The sequence below is a fragment of the Tiliqua scincoides genome, chromosome 1, assembly GCF_035046505.1.
Source record: "Tiliqua scincoides isolate rTilSci1 chromosome 1, rTilSci1.hap2, whole genome shotgun sequence".
Lineage (NCBI taxonomy): Eukaryota > Metazoa > Chordata > Lepidosauria > Squamata > Scincidae > Tiliqua > Tiliqua scincoides.
In genome coordinates this window covers 208790548-208803324 of record NC_089821.1, presented here as the reverse complement: position 1 = coordinate 208803324, position 12777 = coordinate 208790548, and the positions used below count along the sequence as shown (strand labels likewise).

At 46.2% G+C, this 12777-nt stretch overlaps 1 protein-coding gene across 1 annotated transcript in view; it reads left to right on the top strand.

Annotated features, from left to right (window-relative positions):
• IL20RA (interleukin 20 receptor subunit alpha) overlaps positions 1–12777 on the top strand; it is a 36365-nt gene that overhangs the window by 19480 nt on the left and 4108 nt on the right. The window contains exon 6 of the mRNA XM_066614947.1: positions 3738–3874. Coding sequence (XP_066471044.1) covers positions 3738–3874 — 137 coding nt within the window. The remainder of the gene's footprint in view (positions 1–3737; positions 3875–12777) is intronic.

Sequence of the window (12777 nt, the reverse complement as noted above, 5' to 3'; positions counted from 1 at the left end):
AAAGCAGATGAGAAAAACAACAAACTACTTCTCTTGTACAAATCAAAACGAAAGACCCCTTGGCTTTATAAAGGCATATAGCGTTGCTCCTCAGCTACACCTCTTTTTGAATAACACAATCAATTGCAGACTATCTCTAGCCATGTATACTTGGGCCCTAATATACATACTGTTCTTTGCCAAAGGACTGTATGGAAGTAGGAACGTACAGATCTCAAAACAGCCAGTACATGCCCACACTACTGTGCCTGTGTGAAAGTGCTGTCACAGCTATCTGTAACTTAGTTGTCCATAACTCAAGGAGACTGCTCCTGTGTGGCAATCTCCTCACAAGTCTGATAACCTGTTGTTAAGATCAGGTCAGGTGTGCTGTTAGGCCATTGCATATACTTCTTGCAGTGTGCCACCTACTAGTGGAGACAGCTATTTATGGAGCTACTCAGGTGAGACCAGGAGTCATCCAAACCTGTCCAACTGGTGAACCACAGAGAATGATCACATAGAGTTCAGCAAGGAACCACTGCAGGAACTGATGTATCGGCCTGTAGGTAGAAAGATCTATAAAGTTCATCTTGGCAACTTTTGCATGTAGGAGGAATCATGGGAGTGTTCTGGGGTGTTCTGAGATGGTTGGATTCATGGCTGTCATGGAAATGTACATACAGTATTCTGCCAAGAAAGTCATTTTCAAATATCCTGTCCAAAGACGGCAAAGGCACTAGGGCGGGCATAAATGAGCACTGGTTGTATTTTAAAATAGTACTGCAATTTTATTTACCAAAGTGATTTCATAACTGACAGTCCAATCCTATTCTTTCCCCTGCCATTGCATGCAGCTGCGCCAAAATAGGTTGTGCTGCATGCTGTGATCACATGGGTCTTCTCGAACCTGTACTAGCTCTATAGATGGCGCAATTCTGAAGAAACGAAGGGCGTGTCGGGAGACTTTGTGGGGTTAGCATCTGGTGCAAGCGATGTATGCTGAGACACACCCTCTCCCACCTTCAACACACCCCTGCTCCTCTCCAATCCATCCCATTCCTCCCACTCCCTGCCCTTTTCCACCCACATTACTGACGTCAATGGGGCCTCTCAGTGCCACCATGTGCAGGATGCTCCTCAGCTTCTGTGGCAGCACCACACACTTCCATAACGTCATTTGCAATGCCATAAGGCTCACTGTGCCACTGGCTCACTCTGTCACTAGTTCCAGTGGCGGAGCCAAAGAATAGAACTGGGCCATTAAATAGCATTAAGCGTATATTTAACTTATTTTTTTTGCTTGTATCCAGGTTTTTGCTTTTCCATATTGATTGTCAGTGCTCCCAAGCTTACAACTGCCACAAGTACACTAGTTTTACAGGTCTTCTTCATAGAAGTGCCTTCTGATCTGCCTGCATTGTCTCAGCCATTTATTTTTATGGTGAATTGAGTCTTAATATTAAGGGAGAAGGGCCATAGGCATTCTTTTACACTTGCATAACAGCATTTACAACATTATGGGATTTGCAATTATATGGAAGTCTCCTTTTGGGAAGGATGCTTTGGATTTTGTATGATGGCTCTTACATAAGAAGAGCCCTGCTGGATCAGGCCAAAGGCTCATTTAGTCCAGCTTCCTGTCTCTCACAGTGGCCCACCAGATGCCTTAGGGGGCACACAAGGCAACAAGAGACCTGCATCCTGGAGCCCTCCCTTGCACCCTCTCTTCGAGTTAGTAACTCTGGGCCACAATTATTGTTAAAGTTGTGCTGAAAATAGTTATGTTTTGTTCAAAAGAAGCTGCTCTCTGTCCTTTTGGAAACTAGAAAACATATTCTCTGTTACAATACACTCCAACCTTTACATAATTGCTAAATACTTCTTCCTCCAAAGGCAGGCTGACCTGAGCTTCCCACCAGTTGAGGAAGGAAAATCAAAAATCACATATTCTACAGATCTCTAATATATTTTCTGCTCCACCTAATTCAGGTTAAAGAATGATTTTAACGAACCCACTTTTACAGCAAGCTGTTTTCATCTTTGTAATATGAAATTGGCGCATTTTGGGTTTCATTTTGATACTGAAGAGCATAATTTTGAATCTTTTATTAGAAACAAGCAAGTCAGCCCTTCTTAGTCCTTATTAGCAGTCTATGTATCTCTAATAATTGGCATAAATTAGGCAATGAAAGAATCTGCTGGCAGGGACCTCAGTAACTTGCAATGGAAGAACAGCCTAAATATAGAGTTTAAAAGAATCTAACCCAGCTGTTAACAGAGAATAATTATTTTACTGCTTACATATGTATTTTTGGAAGAAATGCTATTTCACAAAATGCTGTCTTATATGTGGACAGTTTTTATTGGGGGGTGGGGATGGTGATGTCACTAATGTCACTAATGACTCCAGTGGTGTCACTACTGAGTGCACGACTGCCCCGGATGATACTCTCAAGAAACTGAAACCACTAGGGGCCAAAATTTTGAAAACTTTTTGGAAAATTTGTATTTATTGATAATACAACCGTGTTATATATCATTGAAAAGGTAATGTTATGCAGAATGTAATGAAACAAACCATGTTGAAATTTCTATGTTTTATCAAATATTATGGCCAATTAACCAGGAAAAAAACACAACTGACTTATGTAACAAAAAGTAGATTTTCTTTACTCAAAACTGACCAATGAGATTGATTGTTCCAAGAGCCAATGAAGTGGTGTTATGACACTGCCGGAGACCAATAAGATGCTGGTATGAGTCGGTTCTCATTTCCATGTATCAGAGCTAATACTAGAACTCTTATTCATTTATGTGAGTGCCATCAGGTAGCCGCTGGTTTTTTGTTGGTTACTGATATGTTAGGTGACCTGTACTGTTATATAAATAAAGTTAATGGGGGTTAAACCGACCCTAATGATGCCATTGCATTTAGGCTGTGCATATGATATTGCAATTTATTTTGTATGGTCTAGTACAGGGGTGTCCAAACTTTTTGGCAGGAGGGCCACATCATCTCCCTGACACTGTGTTGGCCGGAAATAAAATTTGAATAAATTTACATAAATGAATATATTAGAGATGGAACTTATATGAATGAAAGAAGGGCTTGCAATCGCACAAGGCCTATAAAAAGCCTTGCACAAAGCAAGCCCAGTGTTTCCTTTGCCTCTGCTGCTGCATCTCAGATGTCAAACAGCAAGCAGCCCTTGTTGCACAGCTCTTGCGAGAGGTCAAACAGTCACCCTCATGCTGAGAACAGTTGGTTCGGTCCAGTGCGGGCTCCAGAAAGTCTCTGGAGGGCCAGAGGCTCATTGGAGACTAGAAGTTCCCTGCGGGCCGGATTGGGAGTCCCCGAGGGCTGCAAGTGGCCCCCGGGCCGGGGTTTGGGCACCCCTGGTCTAGTATAAGAGGAGGGCCATCATGGGAGCAATGAGCTCTCACTCTGGGTGATGCATACCCTAGTGACACCTCTGACTCCATAAACAATATTTTATGCAATTCTGGCTACCTTCCATGGTTTTCACTCTTTTAAAAATCTCACTTACATTGTCAATTGAAAAGAAAATTTCCTGAAATCCCAATTAGGTATTAATTTTTTTTAATATCATGTCGGTAATCATCATCTCTTTCTTTTTGTTCCATCCCTCTTTTAAATGGAGCCTGTTAAGACTCCTACATGCAGCTGTCAGTCATAAATGCTGCTGTAGATCTGAGAAATGAACAGCGTCTAACATATTATGCTCTCTCTGCAGATCCTGCTTTCAAGCAGACAACAATCTTGTTGGAATGTATCTTGCCTGTTCTTTTGATAGGCCTTTTTATTTTAGTGTCAAGCTGTTGTATATACAGATATATCCACATTACGGAACAAACATACCCTAAGAACTTGGTAAGGACTCTGCATTATCTTTATATATAATAACTTATATAATATATTATATTATAACTTTTTATATTATATTATATAATAACTTAATAATATTATAACTGTACATAATAGTTCAGAATTCTTTAATGCTACAGACCTGTAGTCTATCATGCCCCATATGCTTAAGATCATATTGCTGGGCCTGCTCCCCACTTCCTAAGCAGTAAGAAGTTCCTGGAGCCGTGCTAACCACATCATGATGAAGAGAAGAGGGATCACTGGAGGCTTATGGTGCCTCTTCAGTATTTGCCTTATTTACAAATATACAGGCTGGGCTAGCATTGGATGGAGGCAGAAAGCAGAATACTCCTTACAAGCAACAAGAGGCTCTTCACAGTTCCCCAGATAGGCATTCCTTTATTATTGTTGTTGATAGTGTTATTTTAAAAATTTATACCTCTCCCATGCCAAAGCAAATGCCCAATGTGACACTTACAAAATTACACACACAAACACACACACACACACACACACACGAGTTGAACCATGGCGGGCACTGTTAAGGTGTTTCAGGTCTTAGCTCAGGTTCTCTTAGTTTCTGTTCCATTGTCTGTCTTTCTCTACCCCTATTCTCTTGTTCCATTGTATGGGTAGTGAAAGTGTGCCAATAAACCTTTACCCTTTAATGACACATTCCTGAGGCCCCACCCCACACTCCCCATGGAGAAATCTGTCCAGGGAACAGAGATCCTCCCCATGATTAAGAATTCTGGAATGCCTGACAGGCAGCCAGAAAGTGCTTTTGTTCTTCCTCACATTCCCCTCCTGGAGGGAAGAATCACAATTCATTTTTTACTGCTCTCCTTCTCCCCCCCCCCTCGCATTCAGATGACTTTCCACCTTCCAGGAAGGTATCTTATTAAGGCAGCATTCTGCCTTATTGCCTTAGGCCAAACCTTAGTGCCCCACCCATTCACAATATCAGATTCCAAGTCCATAAATATACCTTTAAAACCACCCAATGTGGTGGCTCAGCTATTGCAGCTGTATGGGGGGAAATGACACATGCCTAGAGCAGGGATGTCAAACATAAGGCCCATGTCCCAGATGCGACCCATGGAACCTCTTTGTCTGGCCCGCTGAGCTGTGCTGAGGTGCCACTGCTAAAAGGTCAGCCAGTATGATAATTGGCTGTCCCATATCTTGAAAATATGGCCAAGATTTGTGTATTTTCTCTTCTGTCATTTGCAGTTAATGGGCTCCTAAGTATTTTTTTTTCTCACTTATTTCTGGTCATGACCTGCTTAATTGACAGCTTCCTGCTTAATTACATCACTTCTGGCCCTCAGCAAGGCATCATGAATGCTATTCAGCCTGCTATATGAAACAAGCTTGACACCCTGACCTACAGCATCAACCAAAGTGCCCCATCCTGGAAGGCCCCACTGATGCAAGAGAGAATTTGCATGACTCTCGGGAATTAGTATAGATAAGCCCAGTTCATATATTATTTTGCCCACAGAGTTTCATTGATAAGGTTGCTTTCTGTGGGGGTATTTAAACGAATGAAACAGGGCTTTGCTGAAGACTAGAATTCCAAGAAGGGCTGGTGCCTTCCTCTCAAGGCAGAGAACATAAGAATATAAGAAGAGCCTCGCTGGATCAGGCCATAGGCCCATCTAGTCCAGCTTCCTGTATCTCACAGCGGCCCACCAAATGCACACCAGAGCACACCAGATAACAAGAGACCTGCATCCTGGTGCCCTCCCTTGCATCTGGCATTCTGAGGAAAAATGCCAAAGAATGTCCAAGTCTCTTGTGCACACATTAGCACAGTGATGAAGAGCAGGGATGGGAACTCGAGTCAAGTGACTCCGATTCAATTTCGCAAAAAATGCATTTTTCAGTGACTTGTTGACTTGTGAGTTGCATGCATGGAAGACTCTGAAAAACACTGGAGTCAGGGGCTCCTGACTGGGCACTCACCTCCACACATGCAGACTTGAGTCTACCTGTGTCTGAGTATGCTTCCTTACTGTTTTTGCAGCATGAAATCCTTGTGGGACCAACATTCAGACCAGGCGAGCAGCAGGGAAGTTCCAGGCATGAGGCAGGGAAGAGTTAATGTTGCAATGAATAAGGAGGAGGGGAAGCAGGAGTGGGTCTCTGATAGGAAGGAAGGAATAGATTATAATTGGACGCAGGAGGAGGAGCCCAAGGGGGTTCTTGCCTTACAATTGGAGGAGGGAGGGGGGAGGAGCCAGCCAGGAGTATAAAGCTAGGCAGGCCATCGCATGAGGCTCTCTGCAGACGCGTGTGGCCTCTGGGAACCAAGTGCCAGGTAAGGCACAAGAGTTTAGCATCTGGGCGAGTTCAGCAGCAGGGCGAGGAGGCCAGGGCCCCATACACTGCCCTTCCTCTTCCCTAGAGAAAAGGGCTGCTATCCAGTGTACGGTTTTTAAAAGAACCCCTAAATAAAACAACAACAACAACAAAAAAGCTATGCAGTCAGACAGCCAGCAGCAGGGTGGGGGCTATCCAGTGTTCTGCATCGAGTGCCACATGTATGATTATATGCCTCTGGGGCATAAGTCATGGGTGTGTCCTCGGTGCAAGGAGCTCCAGGCTCTCAGGGAACGCGTCCGCTCCCTTGAAGCCTTGGTGGCCGACCTGGAGAAGCGCAGGCAGCCAGAGGAGGACCGTGGGGAGACTTCCGGGGACGATCAGGCTTCGTCCCAACCTCAGGCGTGCAGCTCATCGGCTGCCCGGGTGGGAAGTCTCGGGACTGGAGGACGTCATCCTGGAGAGGAGGGAAACAATCCCCTAGGGGGGATCCCTTCTCCAGGGGATGGGCCCGTATCCGAGCGCACTCGGGATACTCCTCGGCGGGAGGGGGGTCGGGGGCTTCTTGTAGTGGGGGATTCGATTATTAGAAACATAGAGAGGGGGGTTTGCGACGGATGTGAGGACCGCATGGTGACTTGCCTGCCTGGTGCGAAGGTTGCGGACATCACTTCTCGTCTAGACAGGCTAGTAGACAGTGCTGGGGGAGAGGTAGCGGCTGTGGTGCATGTCGGCACCAACGACGTGGGCAAGTGTAGCTGGGAGGTTCTGGAGGCCAAATTTAGGCTTTTAGGCAGGAAGCTGAAAGCCAGGACCTCAAAGGTAGCGTTCTCTGAAGTGCTACCTGTTCCACGCACAGGGCCAGCTAGGCAGGCGGAGATCAGGGGTCTCAATGCGTGGATGAGACGGTGGTGTAGGGAGGAGGGGTTTAGATTCGTTAGGCACTGGGGAACATTTTGGGACAAGCGGGGCCTGTACAAGAGGGACGGGCTCCACTTGAACCAGAATGGAACCAGACTGCTGGCGCATAACATTAAAAAGGTGGCAGAGCAGCTTTTAAACTGATCCCTGGGGGAAGGCCGACAGGAGCCGAGGGGCATCCGGTTCGGGACTCCTCATCCCTATGGGATGAGGATGGGGAGGTTAGAGAACAACAAGACAAAGGCAGGGTAGGAGAAGAAATTGGGAAAGGTAGGGTGATGGGATGTGATAGACGGTTTGGCACAATGAGAGGATGCGGGGACAAAGGAGCGAATAAGCAGCCCATCCTGGGGCATTCCGTGTATAAATGCTTTTATGCGAATGCCCGAAGTCTACGAGCAAAGGTGGGAGAACTGGAATGTCTGGTGACAAGGGAAAATATTGACATAGTGGGCATAACGGAAACCTGGTGAAATGCGGAGAATCAGTGGGATACCGCAATCCTGGGCTATAAACTCTACAGGAGGGACAGGCAGGGGCGTGTTGGAGGTGGGGTGGCCCTTTATGTTAAGGAAGGGATAGAATCCAGCAAACTAGAGATTGAAGGTGGGTCTGACTCCACCGTAGAATCTCTGTGGGTTAAATTACCAGGCTTGTGCAGCGATGTAATACTGGGGGCGTGCTATCGTCCTCCAGACCAGAAATCTGATGGGGACCTTGAAATGAGGAAACAGATCAGGGAGGTGACAAGGAAGGACAGGGTTGTAATCATGGGGGACTTCAATTATCCTCATATTGACTGGGTCAATTTGTGTTCTGGTCACGATAAGGAAACCGGATTTCTTGACGTGCTAAATGACTGTGGCTTGGATCAGCTAGTCACAGAGCCCACCAGAGGACAGGTGACTCTGGATTTAATTTTGTGTGGTACGCAGGACCTGGTTAGAGATGTAAACGTTACTGAGCCATTGGGGAACAGTGATCATGCTGCGATCCGTTTTGACGTGCACGTTGGGGGAAGAATACCAGGCAAATCTCTAACAAAAACCCTTGACTTCCGACGGGCGGACTTCCCTCAAATGAGGAGGCTGGTTAGAAGGAGGTTGAAAGGGAGGGTAAAAAGAGTCCAGTCTCTCCAGAGTGCATGGAGGCTGCTTAAAACAACAGTAATAGAGGCCCAGCAGAGGTGTATACCGCAAAGAAAGAAGGGTTCCACTAAATCCAGGAGAGTGCCCGCATGGCTAACCAGCCAAGTTAGAGAGGCTGTGAAGGGCAAGGAAGCTTCCTTCCGTAAATGGAAGTCTTGCCCTAATGAAGAGAATAAAAAGGAACATAAACTGTGGCAAAAGAAATGTAAGAAGGTGATAGGGGAGGCCAAGCGAGACTATGAGGAACGCATGGCCAGCAACATTAAGGGGAATAATAAAAGCTTCTTCAAATATGTTAGAAGCAGGAAACCCGCCAGAGAAGCGGTTGGCCCTCTGGATGGTGAGGGAGGGAAAGGGGAGATAAAAGGAGACTTAGAGATGGCAGAGAAATTAAATGAGTTCTTTGCATCTGTCTTCACGGCAGAAGACCTCGGGCAGATACCGCTGCCCGAACGGCCCCTCCTAACCGAGGAGTTAAGTCAGATAGAGGTTAAAAGAGAAGATGTTTCAGACCTCATTGATAAATTAAAGATCAATAAGTCACCGGGCCCTGATGGCATACACCCAAGGGTTATTAAGGAATTGAAGAATGAAGTTGCAGATCTCTTGACTAAGGTATGCAACTTGTCCCTCAAAACGGCCACGGTACCAGAAGATTGGAGGATAGCAAATGTCACGCCTATTTTTAAAAAGGGAAAGAGGGGGGACCCGGGAAACTATAGGCCGGTCAGCCTAACATCCATACCGGGTAAGATGGTGGAATGCCTCATCAAAGATAGGATCTCAAAACACATAGACGAACAGGCCTTGCTGAGGGAGAGTCAGCATGGCTTCTGTAAGGGTAAGTCTTGCCTCACCAACCTTATAGAATTCTTTGAAAAGGTCAACAGGCATGTGGATGCGGGAGAACCCGTGGACATTATATATCTGGACTTTCAGAAGGCGTTTGACACGGTCCCTCACCAAAGGCTACTGAAAAAACTCCACAGTCAGGGAATTAGAGGACAGGTCCTCTCGTGGATTGAGAACTGGTTGGAGGCCAGGAAGCAGAGAGTGGGTGTCAATGGGCAATTTTCACAATGGAGAGAGGTGAAAAGTGGTGTGCCCCAAGGATCTGTCCTGGGACCGGTGCTTTTCAACCTCTTCATAAATGACCTGGAGACAGGGTTGAGCAGTGAAGTGGCTAAGTTTGCAGACACCAAACTTTTCCGAGTGGTAAAGACCAGAAGTGATTGTGAGGAGCTCCAGAAGGATCTCTCCAGACTGGCAGAATGGGCAGCAAAATGGCAGATGCGCTTCAATGTCAGTAAGTGTAAAGTCATGCACATTGGGGCAAAAAATCAAAACTTTAGATATAGGCTGATGGGTTCTGAGCTGTCTGTGACAGATCAGGAGAGAGATCTTGGGGTGGTGGTGGACAGGTCGATGAAAGTGTCGACCCAATGTGCGGCGGCAGTGAAGAAGGCCAATTCTATGCTTGGGATCATTAGGAAGGGTATTGAGAACAAAACAGCTAATATTATAATGCCGTTGTACAAATCTATGGTAAGGCCACACCTGGAGTATTGTGTCCAGTTCTGGTCGCCGCATCTCAAAAAAGACATAGTGGAAATGGAAAAGGTGCAAAAGAGAGCAACTAAGATGATTACGGGGCTGGGGCACCTTCCTTATGAGGAAAGGCTATGGCGTTTGGGCCTCTTCAGCCTAGAAAAGAGACGCTTGAGGGAGGACATGATTGAGACATACAAAATTATGCAGGGGATGGACAGAGTGGATAGGGAGATGCTCTTTACACTCTCACATAATACCAGAACCAGGGGACATCCACTAAAATTGAGTGTTGGGCGGGTTAGGACAGACAAAAGAAAATATTTCTTTACTCAGCGCGTGGTCGGTCTGTGGAACTCCTTGCCACAGGATGTGGTGCTGGCGTCTAGCCTAGACGCCTTTAAAAGGGGATTGGACGAGTTTCTGGAGGAAAAATCCATTATGGGGTACAAGCGATGATGTGTATGCGCAACCTCCTGATTTTAGGAATGGGTTAAGTCAGAATGCCAGATGTAGGGGAGGGCACCAGGATGAGGTCTCTTGTTATCTGGTGTGCTCTCTGGGGCATTTGGTGGGCCGCTGTGAGCTACAGGAAGCTGGACTAGATGGGCCTATGGCCTGATCCAGTGGGGCTGTTCTTATGTTCTTATGAAGGAAGGAATAGATTATAATTGGACGCAGGAGGAGGAGCCCAAGGGGGTTCTTGCCTTACAATTGGCTGCTGAATCCCAGGAGGAAGAGAAAGGAGGCGAGGAAGTTGGGGGGTGAGGGAGATGGTCTATAACAACCACATTTTCCTCCACATGGCTGTTACTTGGGTGACGGAAGCCTCATTGAATGACTGGCTACAGTGGGACTATTTCTGAGTAGAGATGCCAAGGATCGGGTCATTCTGGTAAGCTCGCAGCTGCTGCGCGTGACCCTCCTCCCTCTTGCCACTTCTGTCCCGGTCTCTCGCAGTCCCTCCCACCCCTCCTGCCCTCTTTACAGATGGGACAGGGCAGCAGGGGAGCCTTTAAAGTGAACTGCCCCCCTAATGAATACAGCAGCAGCAGCTCTTTTTTTCAGCAGCAGACTTTTTTTTTGGGGGGGAGGGCTCGACTTGAGTCCTTTAGAGTTGCAAAGAGGTGACTCAGCGACTTAGAAAGTGTCACTGTTATGACTCTTTTTCGAGTCTAGTCACAGGGGGTGGTGACTGTAGACTCTACTCAAGTCAAGCTCCATTGGATTTTTCCCATCCCTGGTGAAGAGTGGCAGCACTGATTTCTTTGCTGTTGCTCAGAGTAACCCAAAGCAGATACAGCTTCACAGGACCATGAACATGGCTGAAGTCAGACTCTGCACTACAATGTGTTTTCCCAGGGAGAACAGCCTGCTTGGAGTTCTGCAGGTCCCATCCCACTGGCTGTCTCTGAATGCAAGTAAAGCTGGAGGAATCGGAAGAGCTCACTCACTCCTTGCCTTTGCTTGCATTTCCAGGCAAGACTTGAGGGAGCCCCAACCACGGAGCTGCTGCTGCTGGCTGTGCCTTTTTTCTCTCTGGTTTTTGCTGTTGTGGCACCATCTTTGTTATTCCAAGCGGCTGGAAGGGAGGAAAACAGGGAAGATATGTAGTGGAGGGGGCAATTAGCAGCTTCTCTTTCTCTGCAGATATGATTTGTTTGGTACTTTCTTCTCTTCTCCAGAAGCCAGGAGAAGGCAAGTAGTGCCTGACAGACCTGGGCTCCCAGATGGACCTCTTTCTCTGCTCTAAATGCCATTTTGCCCCGGGGCTGTCAGGGACTGGTCTGGGACTATTTACGAGCAAGCCATGCATTCAGTCATGGTGGGGTGGCCCTTTCTTATATTGTGTGCTGCATTTTCTTATTTCTAATAGGCTTCCTCACCCCCAGAAACTGGTTTCTAAAAATTAATGAGCATCAAAATGAAAATTCTTGCCAAGAGTCTTTGCCCTAAACAAGGACTAAAGTATTGTATTCTTGGGAGAAAGCTCTACAAAGACAACAAGGCTATATTTATACACTAAGATGCATCTTAAAGGAAAAAAAACACCAATGCTTGCAAATTACTGATGGATGAATTAATTATCTCCATGCAAAAGCAAGTCTAAACTGAACTGGATTTAGGTTGTTCCTAGCTACCCCGACCCTTGTTTGGCTGACTGATGTTTCAGAAGGATTTGAAACACACATGAAGGAGGCGAAGATTACTTTGCATTGGATTGTGCTGCTTTTAAATTTAATGCAATCTCCTTTATTTATGTATCTAAAGAACAGCCTAGTATGAAAAAAACATTCGTCACCTAATTAGACAACCCAAGAAGAAATAACCCCTGTCAAAATATCTACATATTTAACTTGTTGATTTTTCTTTCTCCCCCCTCCCCCCCTTTTTTTCTTTTTAGCTAACCAGATAGAAGTGATGGGTCGGGAGAATTTTTTAAAATTTATTCTGCTCATAATTGGGCTTTCTGTAGCAGATATTTCTAGACAAGTTTTTAATAGCATTGACATGCTATAGCCATAGTGGTATATTTAATAATGTTAATCAAAGATATGAATGGAGTCTTTCACCCTCAAGAACAGGAGACTCTGAATGTTGTTAGAATCAAAGGAAAGCTGAGAGAGGCAGGGGCAAAATACCTTGCCAGCTGCTCTGTGGCCCCCTATGGGCCTACTCAGACTTACACCAGCTCTTTTGGTGGCATAGTTCTGTTAGGGCAAAGGCAGCATGTCAGACTGGGGATAGTATTTGGCATCTGGCTCTGCCGCCAAGATCCATCCAGCCCCCATCTGGCCCAGTCCAATCCCTGCCCCCATCCATCCCCACAACTGCGCCAGTGCCTGGTCTGCACAGTGTCTCTGCCAAAAGGCAGCCTTCCAGCCTTTGCAACAGTGGCAGCACTCTGCCCACTGACAGAGAGGCTGTCCTGCCAGTGAACCTCACAGTTTGTTGGCACACCTC